This window comes from Gobius niger (genome assembly GCF_951799975.1).
Source record: "Gobius niger genome assembly, chromosome: 15".
NCBI classification, from domain to species: domain Eukaryota; kingdom Metazoa; phylum Chordata; class Actinopteri; order Gobiiformes; family Gobiidae; genus Gobius; species Gobius niger.
The window spans coordinates 19,602,744-19,617,056 of NC_136866.1; the positions used below are offsets into that span (position 1 = coordinate 19,602,744).

Here is a 14,313-nt window from a genome sequence, read left to right on the forward strand (position 1 = left end):
CCTCCTTTAAACTCTTTGTATTTCAATGTTTCAAAAAGAATGGGATTTTTACATCCAGAACCAAAGCAGGTTTTGAGGTGGACAGGACAGATGAGCTGTGTAGGTTTAAGAATTAAAAAAAGAAATAAAGTAAATTGACCGTATCAGGCTTCTTCATGAACCAGGACTCAATAGAGCTGATCAGCTGGCATCGTGACCGGAAGTGGGCGGGACTGTTGAGCTCTATAGGGACGATTAAATACTTCAAGAAACCGCTCCACTTCCAACTTCGTAGTAAGATTTTTAAAAAATGTCAGAGCTTTAGTCGCATGAAAACAATATGTATCATGTTTATTGCTTGTTGAAAGCCACCAGTGGCCATTTTACACTTCACAAGGCAAAATAAATAATCCATAATCACTGTTTCATTAGATGATCCCGTCCAGCCCTTTTCAAAAACACCAAGTGTCGCATTTCCCCTCACATTAAGCAAAACTCTTTGATACAAAACAATGGCTGAAACAATTAAAGTTGCAAAAGGCAATTTGTAAAACAATATAGTGTTCCAAAGTGAATGAATCAAATGAATCAGTTCTTTGGTCCTGATATGCACATCCATGATGGAGTGTATGGGGAAAAAGAGATGTTTCTGAATGTATTAGAAACATATCCACGGGTTACGGGTGAAGTCATGTTGCGTTCCAGGAAACTGGTAACTGGTGTTTTTCCCACGTGAAAAAGATGATTTGCGACCTCTGAGCGTTCCTGCTGAATAAACAAAACAACTAACGCCAGTGATTGCGGTTGTTGGTTACTTGCTACAAGTTAGCTTTTAACTAACTAATGTTATTCACATTTCTTCACCCCAGGTAGAATCCAAAACATACTAAATACGTTATATTGTAGGCTGAGGCCAAAAGCAGTGGTTTTGGTCATGTTTAATTATTGGCTACTTTTGCCGGCACTTGCCTCACAGCAAGAAGGTCCGGGTTCGATTCCCACCTGGACCGGGACTTTCTGTGTTGAGTCTCTCCTCCATTAAGAATATGTACAATAGATATAAATAATACAATACAATATAAATATGTACAATCCCCTCTGGGGTCAGGACTCCCCTGTAAAAGAGATTCTTAATCTCAGTGGGACTTTCCTGGTTAAATAAAGGTAAAATAACCGGCCATTGCTGTCTTCATCTCATATCTGAAGTCGGGTCATCTCCGAGTTTTCATGATATTTATGTTTATAACCACTTTGAGTGGCCTGGAACGCAAAATAACATGAGGCCATTGCGGTTAAGATTTTGAAATAAATATTCTATCTTTTAAGTCCTTAAAATGGCATTCATAACAGTAAATGTACCTTAACTCATGGATATGTTTATGACTTGTTTATGGAATGAAAAAATGAACAAAGAAATCCTATAGAAATTTAAATAAACAAATCAGAAATCACCAAGGATTTTCAAATAAAATAAATATGTGTGTTACTGTATATTAGTTGAACTGGTCGTGCTTTGTGGACTGACAGTCGAATCGCAGATCAGTTTTGCCAAATTGCCCACTGCAACTTCGCATGCGTCACTTCTCAACTCAAAGGCTATTTTTTTTTTTTTTTTTAAAAAGCATTTCTTAAACAATTACATGGTCAACATGTAACTCAAGATATCAGATACAGTCTTCCTGCTTCACACAGCAGATCTTTTCAAAGTCAAGTCACTCTTCATACAAAAAAATACACAATTATTATTACTCCTCAATATGAATAAGTACGGAAGCGTGACTTCAGACGAGTATAAAGATTTCAGTGGTATCACGTTTTAATTACAACAAAAGTATCATGTAAAAACAAGACAATATCACGCTTTTACGGGCAATGTGGTATTACAGTATCTTGTAATTTCACAGTAAATATTATGTAACAACGCGATCATTTTGTCTTGTTAAAACATGATACATACAATACAGTGTTCCTGGGAGTCAGTGGCAAAAACTGTTTGAGTGACAACAGTTATCTCTGAAAACTGCTCTAAATGCAGCTAAAATGTCCACTTCAACACACTCTGGTGGTCATCCCATAGACTTTTCCAAAATCTGTGCCTGTGAGTATCACTAAACGATGCCAGTATGGAATCGAAAAGGTACAAAATAAAAGTCGGAAGCAGTTACCAAAAAAATATATTAGTTTATATTTAGATCCAAGTTTTGATGCTGTTGGTCCAGGGACAGCATTAAAGGAAGTCATTTGGTTGTTCAGCTCAAATAAATTAGTTTTCTTCCTCAATATTTTTTTACGCAAATTTATTCCTAATTTTTTGTCATTAGTTTAGAACTAATATTTTCTCTATTTTTTCCACATTTTCCCCACACCCTTTTTTCTGATTTGTTTCCCAACACAGTTTCTCCCAATTTTTCCCCCAAATGATTCCCCATTTTTCACACAAGAGATGAACCCGATATTGTAAATCTGCATATCTTCCACACATTATTGTTCTGTTTTCTCGTTCCAGACAACAAATATCAGAAACCAAACCAGGTATCATAAAAGTACTGGTATCGGGGGAAAAATGACGGTACCCAGCCCTATACACGTTATTTTTGCTTCGTGTATGAAAGAATTATAATTATTGCATTCAAGTATCAAATAATGAGAGTTTGCCACCAAAGGGAAACACTGTACTGTCTGTTAAAAACATGATACAACCAAAGAGTATACTCACTGTCCCCAATCTGCTGCCGTAAATGACAATCGTCACAGCAAAAGATGTATAGTACACGTTTGTGCTTTGCGAATGAATGATAAAAAGTCTTTAAATCCCCGTGTTCTTCACATTATACACATCCTGCTTTGTTAAGATTTGATGAGCCACATTTTCACAGTATGTCCTTTTTTAAAAAACGGTCTGCTACGAAAGGAACTGAAAGTATGTCCAGTGACACGTCTGTGCGAGCTTTGTACACTGTACCTGTATGTCCAGCACTTCGGTAACGAGGATGTATCGGTCAGTGTGTGGGCATGGACTGAGTGCTCTGATCCGGCTTCGTCAGCAGATTTAGAAAAAGCTGGTGCGTGTGGCTGGATATGAAGCTGCTGTCGTTCCCTGATTAAGTCATATGCTGTACATGTACGAGGAGAAATAGATATTAGCAGAGTTTATTACAATAAAGGCTGCACAATATTGCGATAACGTTAACGCAGTATCTGATATCAATTTGACCAAGATAAGTTTGTGTTCAAAGCTCAGTCTTCCAGACGTGCTTCGTTGTAGTTACAGTTTCGGCCCTCATACAAGAGGAATCTTCAGCTCCAAGTTTCTCCATGTCTAGAGTCCACACCCTCCTGTGGCAGGACGTTAGATCTATCAGTATGTCCTTTACCTACACCGGGTTGTGCCCAAGTTCAATGACCTATTCTTAGTGACTCTCAGGGCTAACTGAAAGAAGGCTGAGCCTCTGGTCCCTTTCTGTTCATCAAAGGAATCAGGGTTCATGATGAGTAAAGCCAACAAAATAAGTCAAGTTATTTCTAACCAAAACATGTAACTGAAAGTGTTTTGGCTCATGTTTTCTTGTAGAGTTAAAGCTGCCCTCAGCTGTGTCTCTTTGAATATTTTTTGTCAGTTGTGAACCCTGCGCTGCCCCTCCCTCCCCTCACTCCTCCTGCACACGCTGCTCTGATGATGGATTCAATGAGATACAAAGACCTCAGTAATCTTGTGATTTACACACATTTATCAGCATGTAGCAAAGCAACCATTTTGGGACTTATATGTATTTGCTTAACTACAAATGTCCTTTTTTTTTATTTTTTGGCATTTAGAACATTAATGTTCCATTTAGAACTACATTTATTTTGTAGTTTGTAATTGTAGAGTTTTGTTTTTCCTGCAACCCTTGAACAGGAGGAAAGGAGGAAAAAGAGCTGACAGCTCCATACAGATACTGGACTTGAGCTGCGTCAGAGCAGGTCGGTCAGATGTTTCTTTAGTAATAATCATAATGCATGTGCTTGTGTTTACATGGAGTGAGGGCAGGTGAAGGATGTGTTGGGGGTGAAGGAGGTGCAGCACTCGTCTGCTTCTGTGGGACAAAGCTAGCTGGCTGTTTCTAGGTGGCGCATCTATCGATTTCCAATTAAGTTTACTAATAAATTAACGCTTGTTTGAATCAAATCGCTTTTTTTTTGTTTTTTTGGCACAATTCATTTAATCTACAGCTTTTTAATGCCCCTCGTCAGCCCTTTCTCCACTTCTCTTTAGTCAAAATGGAGTGGGCCACTATTTGTTCTCCCTGCGGTGTGGAGGTGTCCTGTTGTTTCACTGCTCATAACAGTCCTCAGTGCAGAGAGTGGTGCACAGTCTAAGTACACCGCATTACTCTGAGCTGAAGAAGCTTCTTGGATGAGAGGTGAAAGAAACATCTTCAAATCTAAAATTACCCAGTCCATATGACTGTAGCGTTTGACTAAATGAATATAAAAGTATAAATATCATTCATGGAACTTTCCAAAATGTAGTCCTATTATGCTTGAGTCTTTATTTAAATGTAACCAGTGTAAGGTATATTTCATTGTCCCTAAATGCAGTGTAAAGAGACACATCTTCAGATCTTGAGCCACCCTTTTGGTCAGCCGTCCCTCGCTACAACATGACCCCATGGCATGTTTTATATTCTATAGTAATATTCAACACGGCTGAGGATTTGGATATACTGTATGTCTTCATATTGTGCAGCCCAAACACTCTAAAAGTTCTCCTCCTGATCTCTGCGGGACATGATGAGCTGCCTGCGCGGTCCGGACAGGTGCGGGACACTGGCCGCCGCCTCCAGCCCGGCGCCTGAGTCCAGTTTCGGCGTGGAGGTACAGCGCGGCCCCACTCCGCCGAACCCCCTCCCTATTAGGCTCCGGACATCCCTGTGAAGGGCCGGGTCACTGGGTATGGAATTCAAATGCATCCCTTCCATGCTCCCGCCCCGGTCCAAGCGCGGGTTACTGGCGCTGCTGGGCGACTGCGGATCCGCGCTGAAGTACAGAGTCGAGCTTGACTCGGTCGGGCAAAAGTACGGCTCGGGGCTGTCTCCGAAAACCGACTTCCCTTCGGGCGAGCTGCGTTTGAAATCCGACGTGGGCGTTTCCATGGGGCTCTCCATCTCCAGGCTGTCGTCCCGGCCCGTGGAGGACGGCTCGCTCACGCTCTGGAACTCATCCTTGCAGTCCGAGAGCGGCGCGATGCCCTTCTCATGGGAGTCGGACATGGACATCCCCTCGCACGTGCCTCCCGCCGTGATCGTGAGGCCTTCGTTGCTTTTGAAATCGTTATTGTACTCTTCCAGGTCCAAAATGGCAGCCGCTCCCCCCTCCCCGTACGCCCGGTTGATCTTCCCCAGGTCCCCGGTCTTCAGCGCCAGCCGGATGAGCAGCCAGTGGTGGTGGTAGCACGGGCAGGAGCTGTTGGCTTTGCCCCTGCACGAGCCGGGGTGTTCGATGAGCGAGCCCGCCACGCCGGAGAGCGAGAAGCTGCCGTGGTTCTGCATGGAGGGCGCGGGGAGGCTCTTGTCGCCCAGGGAGAAGGAGGAGTCGCCCTGCTCGATGCACGTGCTTCCCATGTGGCGGCGCAGCGTGCCCTGGGAGATCTCCGTGGACTTGGGGTGCAGGAAGCGGTAGTAGAGGACCAGGAAGATGCCACCTGGGAACAAATATATGTATAAAGGTTTATTTATTTTGTTTAATTCAAAAGTAACAATAAAACAACTTTTTACAACAAGTGCATTTTATGTAGCGTTTACAATATACAGATACAAAACCGTCATTTTCATGTTTGTTCAAATCATATGTCTCACATTATTTATGTCCTTGTCTAATTTTCATACTTCTTTAACATTGCAGCTTTTATGTGTTTCTTGAACACATAAAAGGCACATAAACTCGGGCAGGACACAGGTACAGGAGGTACTGGGCATCTCACGTAGCACCAAACTGTAAGTCTAGTATCTTTTTGTTACTTTGGATTTTGTGTTTTGGTTGATCTCTGGATGTCTCGTTTCCATGTTATAACGCGCTCGTCTCCGCCTGTCATGTGTCGCGTGTTTCCGTATACTAGTACGAGTGTTCCGAAGGTTCTTGTTTTTGTTTGGGGGCGGAGGCACCGCTGCTTTGGTTTGCATTGCCTATACATCCTATGGCGAACAAATGCCACGTATAAAAAGCTGTTTTATTTTCTATTGTCGATCAGTTTATGCGTTTGAGTGAGTGAACCCAGGCTGCTACTGAAGGCCCTGACTGAAACCCCATGGCACGCCACTGGTTTAACACGATTTTTAATGCCACATGAAAATAATTAAAATAGTTATTGTACTTTTTCCTAGTATTTAGTAATAATGTCAAACACATCTTTATCACTATCTTACACTTTCTAAAAAAATTCTATATTCATTTAAAACAGCTGAAAAAAATATCCAGTAGTTTCATTTCCTGATCGTCCAAGTGAACTAACATCATGTTTCTGGTGAGAGAACACCAAACATGGTAAAAAGCTCTAAAAAGTCGATTTCACATAATCACACGCATTTAAGATTTACAAACAATCGATCTTAAAGGAAAAGGGGAAATTTCAATATCTAAACAAAAGTAACCTTACAATTTCAGCCAGAACAGCAGCTGAATGTGTTTTAAAACAGAAAAACTCTTTTTTTCTTTTTCTTTTTTCTTTAATTACAGAACTAGACACTCTAAAACACCTTATGTGTGATTTTGGTAGCTCTGTGATGAACAGAAGAGAAATAAATGATGATCAAAAACTTGTGAAAAGTCACATCTGGACATTTCATGTATATTATTGCGTTTCTTTTCTTTTTTTTAGTCCGCGGGGGCGTGGTGTTGCGTAACAAACAGCTGTAAACCCGACATTCCTCTCGCTCTCAGAAGCGCGTTTTTCCATGGAAAGATCAAAACAGTTGAGATTTTAACGTTTTGCCGAGTTTTTAAATGGTCAAAATCGGTCCAAGGACGACTGAGAAACATCCTGTTAAAGTCTTCAATCTAAGAACCAGGCTGTTTAAATGCACATGTGATGAAAGGCGGTCGATAACACGCGGTGTTTCAAAACGTGTCAACAATGTTGTCGTTGAAAATTGACTAGAAACGAGATATTAGGCATTTGCCTCTTCCCATAACGTTAGTGTCTGTCCAGAGAGGAGAGAGGAGGAGGGAGTTGAAAAAAAAACAGTGATTTTGATCAAACTAGCCTCTGTTTAGCTTTGGATTTCTCTGGTACCGAGGCATGTAGAATTAAACTGTTTTCACCTACATAGAGCTTAGATTCCCGTCTTTCAAACAAGCCATAGCATGTGTCCATAGCTATAACACAGAATATGCTGTGGTGGTACAAATATCATGAAAAATGGTCTGGATTGTTGGCACTCAACAGCTAAATGTCAAAAACTGCGCAGCACTCAATGTGTTAATGGCGTGTGGGAACCCTGAAGGAGACTGACCCAGGAGGAAGCTGCAGAGCACTGTGGTGGGGAGGGTCATGTTGTCCCATGATGCTTCGCTCAGGAAGTCAGACGCCGCCAGGACCAGAGTGGCATTCTCCACCAGCATGAACTGCAACAGAAGGACAAATCATCACTATTCTGACCACACAATACACAAGGACAGTGACTGTGCAAACGCACCACACTGGAGGTCAGGCTGAGCGTGCACAAAAACACAAGAGATCATGGACAGTTTGATCCGATATGGGGCTTGTTCAGGTTTTTAAAGGGACATTCAGACCCATTGGCCTTGTTTTTTTTTATTTCTCATCCTAAAATGGGTCTGGATGATGAGGCAAAAAATAAATATATATTATATATATGATATATATTTAAATATACCGGTATATATTTTTTCCACAATTGTAAGTTTTGATTTTAAAGGATACATTGTTGGTGAACAGGGAAAAAAAAAAAAAATCTTTACGTCAAAGGGGCTAGATGCAAGTTTGCCATTTTATACTCACTACTGCCACCTCAGGTCATACGTGTAACTTCACCTTCTATATTAAGCTCGTGCATGACGGCACTTCGGACCCGAATTAACACCTTTTTGAGTGACAGTGCAGGATTTTAGAGGCAGTTGTGGTGAACAGGTCTGGGCTCATTCTACACATTAGGACATGGCTTGAACAGGTAGGGGGAGGAAAATACATAATTTTAACATTTTTAAACTCCATATAGTCCCTTTAAGCCCTGATGACCTGGTGGGTGAAACATCTTGGCTTGGCCATCTAAATAAAGGCCTTTTAAGCACTTCCTCGTGCTGTTTGGAGCGCCAGGGTTTACAGCTTTTTTGCAATTTGGATCAAAACTTTTGGAACACATTTGGACACAGAGCAGTTATATTACTGTTATATTACTGTTTCTACGGAAAAAATATCACTTTGAAAATCAGTGGTCAGTGCAGTGAAACATTCACCCGGGTGCATTTAGGACAGTTTTAAACCTTTATTGAGGCTTAATGCCAGCTCTGTCTCACAATAAAATGTTAGTTTTTAAGGTTTCAATTGTGTGGAATTATGAAACTTGCAAGGTAAAAAAAAAAAAAACACATGGATACCGTAAACGACTAAGCGTGGGACAGACGAGGGAGTGCTGCAATATTGTGGTGATTTCCTGGAAAACTCTGGCAGGCTGTTGAGTGACACATAAGGTGGAAGAGCCCTTTGCTTACTGCATAAAAGCTGGCCATGCGGAAGCGCGACGGCCCGTCCTTCACGTTGAGGAAGAGGAAGACGTGCACCAGGCCCAGCACAGCGTTAAAGGCCCTCCAGCACCAGGGGCCCGTGCAGATGTCCGGCTGCTGAGACACCAGCCAGAAGGATGCCGTGAGCCAGTGGAAACCTGAGGGACAAAACCAGGCAGAGAAAGTCCTGAGTTGAACTGCGCTGAGGTCGGTTTGGCTTGATTGTGACCATATGATTATCTGTAAAACTATTTTTTAAAAAGCTAAATGAGTCTGGCTTGGAAATATGCGTCAAGCTCAAAACATAAATGTAAAATGCATTTTGAAGTAAGTAAGTAAGTGCTTTATTTGTCATCATTACAATTAAATTATGATTTCCAACAAAAATCTATTGAAGCACGTGGATTCAACACAATAATAAAACAGCGATTTTGTAGATTGTAATATCTCTCACTATTTTCCCCAATAAGGAATCAGGGACAGAGAGATACTGATGGGAAATGTTTCAAAACATTACATTGGATGTAAATACTTGACTGCAGGAAACGTCTGTGTTGATCAAAGTAGGAGTTTTTATCTCAACACAAAAATTTAAAAGTATTTATACTAAAGACAGGCCCATTATGATGTTTTGAATATAATGCTGTGACATGTCCATCACTACCTGCCATGTAAACTTGAGCTATTTATTTAATTGGACAAGACACCTCTACAAACTCATATGGAAATAACATTATGCTGAGGATCCACTCGGAGTCATGTGACGCTCACATGGATACAGCCCATTTCTTGGACCAGGACTTTTTGGTCAAGACAAGGGTTGTCAATAAAAATCGATTCATCGATATTAAATCAATACTGAAGTTTAAAGATTCCTACATCCACAATATAAATGTAAAAGGGGACCTTTTTTGCCATGGTATCGATGTTTTCGATTTTCAGTATCAAAATTAAGTTTGAAATTTGTACCGACACTAGTGAAGAATGGCTATAATCAAAGCAAAACATGGCAGATAAAATGTCTGTGGCCTTGTGGTTTGAAGACGCCTCACTCACCTGCCACTCCGCAGACCCACCAGCTGAAGACGCGGGCGAAGAACATGAGGCAGCTGACTCTGGCCGCGATCATGCCGAACCTCCACAGCAGCTGGCACAGCAGAGCGGCCGGCGGCATGGCCAGGTGCCCCGGGCGGATCAGGCAACACGCCCGGCTGAAGAGCACCAGCGCCCAGGAGAGGGACAGCACGCACAGGCCACAGCACAGCGCCACTGGAGGACAACCAAAACAATTATTCCTCTGTAATCTACAGTTTGTCAACTACTCTATCAAGCTTTGTATTTGGTAACAGAAACCAGGAGGCGAAAATTAAACAGATTATATTGTGATTTATCAGTTACAGTAATGCAGTATCAACTGATTCAATAACCGATAACCTAAGAGGCTTTTGAACCAAAACAGGCTATTCCCTGTGGTAATGTGCCTCAACACTCTGGTGTGCAGTGTTGCGTGGTGTGGCCTATAAAAATGGAAATGAAATCGAGATTGTAAGAGTAAAATAGCAACAAATCAATCAGAGCTGTGCAGTGTCTTGTTTCAATCTCTCTGTTTGAACTTTGCACACCTAAATAATATTTAGATTTTCTTCCTCCTGGGTCTCACACAGAACACGGATCAGGAGCTTTAAAGAGTGCAAGGGCCTTTTTTCATGAACCAAGTAAGTCACACATACACATTTTTCAACAACTTTGTGAAAGTGTATCAGTCCCTCCAGGATTCTGCGATGTTGCGATCAGAACTATTAATGCAAAATCAAGCACACTCTGTGAAAACCCCACAACTTTCCAGCAACTAATCTTTAACTCTGCAACTTCTGCACAACTGAAGTGAGTTTCTGATCAGTTAAATCTCTTTTACCTGATGTATTTGCGCTCAGTAAGTGGTGTCCAGCACCTTACCCGTATTTATTTTTTAAAGGTATATTTTTTATGCTCTTTGTATTTTGCTCCTTTTGATCTTATTTTGGTGGAGATCAGAGGCCTTTCTGATCATATGCCAGAATAATGCAGTAGTGAAAAAATAATACATTTTCAAATGTGCAGACAAAGTAAACTTTCACGGAATATAACACATACGGTTATCTTAACCCATTTTAAAAGTGTGAATGCTCCTCTGCTCTTACCTGGCGACATGAAGCCCACATCAGTAGACACCAGCACGTAGGCCTGCAGCAGACTCTGGGGCAGCGTCAGGACCAGAGCCTCCAGGAGCCACAGCGCCGCCACGTCCGCCTGCTGCATCACCGCGGCCCCCAGCTCAGCCACCGAGTCCTGCATGTGGAGCACTGAGCGCATGCAGTCCCACAGCCTGGCACCAGGGGGAGACACAGTCACACACAGCGTTATACCATCACCTGGGCCACACCTGGGCCACACCTAAGTTCACTTTAAAACTCAGGGCTTTTCAAACTGAACTTTGTCACTGGCCCTGCAAGAAATGCCACCTATTCATGAAATAAATCTGTGATTTATGTGTAGAGAAAATACAGTGTTTCCCATCTCAGATTATTTACTCTTTCAATTCTTCTCACCCGTAAGAAGTGACAACTTTTAATTGAATAATTTTAAATACTTTTGTAAGAAACTCCTGGCTTATGTTGTCTGTACTCATTTATATACGCATTAAAAAAAAGAATACATTTAAAAAACCACAACAAGGTACTGAAGGGGAAGTGCTCATGGGCGTGGCAGACAGACAGGGAGTTTCTTAAAGAGAAAGCGTCAGGAACAGTGTTGCTATGAGGGAAAATTATTTTAAGTTGTTTTTGATATTTGCTGATTTTCCAAACAATTTTAGGTAGCATAGTTATTTGAGTATGCTATAGAATTGCACTACGTGCTTGAACAAATCCCACCTTTAACAATATTTTTGAAGGTTTCTTCAAGGTTTTATTTTTTATTATTATTATTTTTTTCAATAGAAGTCTCTCTGCAATGATTTATTCAATAATATAAAAGAAATGCACATGATGATTTCAATAAAATACATTTCCAGACCCTACCTCTTGAATATGCCCAGGTGCAGTATGTGTATGACAGAGAGGTAGCAGCGCCGGTCGTCTCCGTCATCGTAGTACCACTTCATGCTTAGCAGTTGGACCGCAGTTCCAGGCAGGAACAGGCCCAGGGTCAGACCGGCCCACTGGCTCTCCTCGTTCCACAGGTAGAAGCCCATACAGTAGATCACTGAAAACAGATACACAAGGAAGACAGGCAAAAATCAAGTTTCAAATCTTCACTCACCCAGAGGAAAATCCAATCTGTTTGCATTTTTTCTGAACGTGGAAATGGTCTAATTTGTCATTTATGACTAATGTGATCACAAAATATCTCATTAAACAGATGGATAATTACAGTGTAAATAAAATTAGCACAGTAATATTAATCTGAAAGGCATGGATTTAACTGGTCTCAAAACTTAGCTTCAAAATAAGGCACAAAAACAATTATTTATTTAGTTTTCAAAAATGTTGTTAGTGTCTGTAAGCCTGTAGTAGCACCTCGTGTTTTTCCATCATGGCCATGTTGTTAATTAGTATCGATAAAAGTGCTTGTAGTCGGCAAACATAACACCACTTACGGAAATACTGCTACATTGATTAGCCCTGCCTTATCTGGAAATTGAACCTGGGACATTCAAGTTTAGGTCTAAACTACGGGGTTAGCAGGTTTTCTTTTTAGTATACAAAGCTGAAACTTTGATATTTAAGATCTGAGAAAAAGACATATCACCTCAAAATTACAAAATAACAATTATGCAACTATCTGGCTGATTTACAATTAAATGCAATTATTCTTCCCATATTAATATTTACCCGAAAGAAGCGATGGTGAATTAATGATTGGTCTCACTTGGCAAACAAATATCATCTTAACTTGTCAAAACTCTATTCGATATTAAAGTTACATACAACAAATGATTTTATTTAGCAAATGAAATTATCTTTGAAAATTACCTGCGTTATAAAACACAGACATCTCCACTTACTGCATATAATACGATTTCAGAGGACTCGATATTGTAAGTATTTGACCTACAGCTGTATTGATTTTGTGCATAATATTTTGAGCTGACAATACTTCCTTTGTCTATTTCCCTTTCCTATGACACCGTCAAACCATATTAATATACATTTGACAGGAGACAAGGTGACACTGTCCACAGCCTCTCGTGTCCTTCCCTTGTCCCATTGATCCGCTGACTCAGGACGTTTGCACCTGTCCCATGAGGCACCATGTTTACAGCAGGACACGGGTGAACCAAGTCAGTGGAATATTAAATACATAATAAAAATCTTATAACATAGCAAGAACGCAGAGTCAAGGGCGAATAGGCGTATGACTTTCCATAGAGAATCAATGGCCACTAATCGTAGAAATAAATAAGCAGAAAAGGCATTCCATCACAGTCAATGTCATGTTTAAGGGTATTTTACAGGATTTGACTGACATGAAGGACAAGGATTAAAGAAGGAGACAGGCTATAGTAAAATAACAGGGGATGGGAGGTTAAGCTAACACAAAAACACATCACTAAACACGTTAGCAATGCCCTTTTCCCCTCTCGTTTAGCTAGCATCACTAAAAACACCATAGACAATCACGTAGCGAGATGTCACAGGGCGGTCAATGTTATTGTACAGTATGTTAGCATAAATGAGTGACATGAATGACTGTAGCTTAACACAAAAACAAAATAAAGGGGAATGTGTAAGTAAATGTTACGGTAGCTTTGAAGATATGTGTGTGTTTTAACTTGACCCTTCATATTTTACCATAGACATATTATGTGTAACCTTTTAGCAGGTGATGTGAGGGCAGGCTAACGCGAAAACATCATGAACACGTTAGCAATGTCATTGTGTTATTTTAGTTTTGTTTGTTTTTTGGAGCTAGCATGATGTCAGCTTTTCCGCGGTGTTTGTTTACCCGCATGGTAACGCTAGCCCCCCCTCCCCCGTGTATGGCCGGATGCTAAAGCCGCACTTACGAGCGCTCCGTTCGGCCACTATGACCAGCGCCGACACGCCGAGCAGGAGCGCTTGGCACCAGGCGACCCAGCAGCCGCTTCGCCTCCTCCATCGGGCCGCCGCCGCCGACGGCATCCTGCGGGCCGACACCACCGCCGTCCCCTCCTTGGCCCTGATCATGGAGCGCACCGTCGCGGCAGAGAAAAACGACAGCGGGGAGGACAGAGAAGGACGGGGGAACGGGGAGGAGGAGACAGCGGCGGGGACATGGTTGCTCTCATCCAGGACAGCCAGGGCATCCTCCGCCTCCTCTCTCTCTCTCTCTCCTCGGGATCAGGCTCACATCCTCCCCCCCGCCTTTGCGCCGAGCCCCAGGTCCAAAATGTGGCGTCACTTAAAGGGACAGATCTCGCTTGATTATGTTTTACAGTAAAATACGGTAGGGAAAACAAATGAATTAATAAATACATAATTTAAATCTTTACCCAAATCTAAAGGCTACAAAGATATGCTATGGGTACAATAGTATGATCATACAATTTCAAATATAACATATTTTGAACAAATATTGACAGTTTTTGTTATC

General features: G+C 41.5%; 1 protein-coding gene across 1 annotated transcript; it reads right to left on the bottom strand.

The window, feature by feature from the left end:
* Window positions 1-4,616: 4,616 nt before the first annotated feature.
* On the bottom strand, window positions 4,617-14,073 carry xkr5a (XK related 5a). The gene is made up of 7 exons (XM_079572726.1): window positions 13,748-14,073; window positions 11,760-11,943; window positions 10,881-11,065; window positions 9,757-9,969; window positions 8,689-8,858; window positions 7,470-7,581; window positions 4,617-5,662 (listed from the first exon to the last, which is right to left on the bottom strand). Exons 1-7 carry the CDS (start codon window positions 13,905-13,907, stop codon window positions 4,719-4,721), a joined length of 1,968 nt encoding a protein of 655 aa, XP_079428852.1. The 5' UTR covers window positions 13,908-14,073; the 3' UTR covers window positions 4,617-4,718.
* Window positions 14,074-14,313: the final 240 nt, after the last annotated feature.

Coding starts and splice junctions, on each gene's coding strand:
- xkr5a (XM_079572726.1), bottom strand. CDS start 13,907: ATGATCAGGGCCAAGGAGGGGACGGCGGTGGTGTCGGCCCGCAGGATG. Junction 7,582..8,688: donor GCATGGCCAGCTTTTATGCA/GTAAGCAAAGGG, acceptor CTTCTGTTGCAG/TTCATGCTGGTGGAGAATGC. Junction 5,663..7,469: donor GCTCTGCAGCTTCCTCCTGG/GTCAGTCTCCTT, acceptor ATTTGTTCCCAG/GTGGCATCTTCCTGGTCCTC.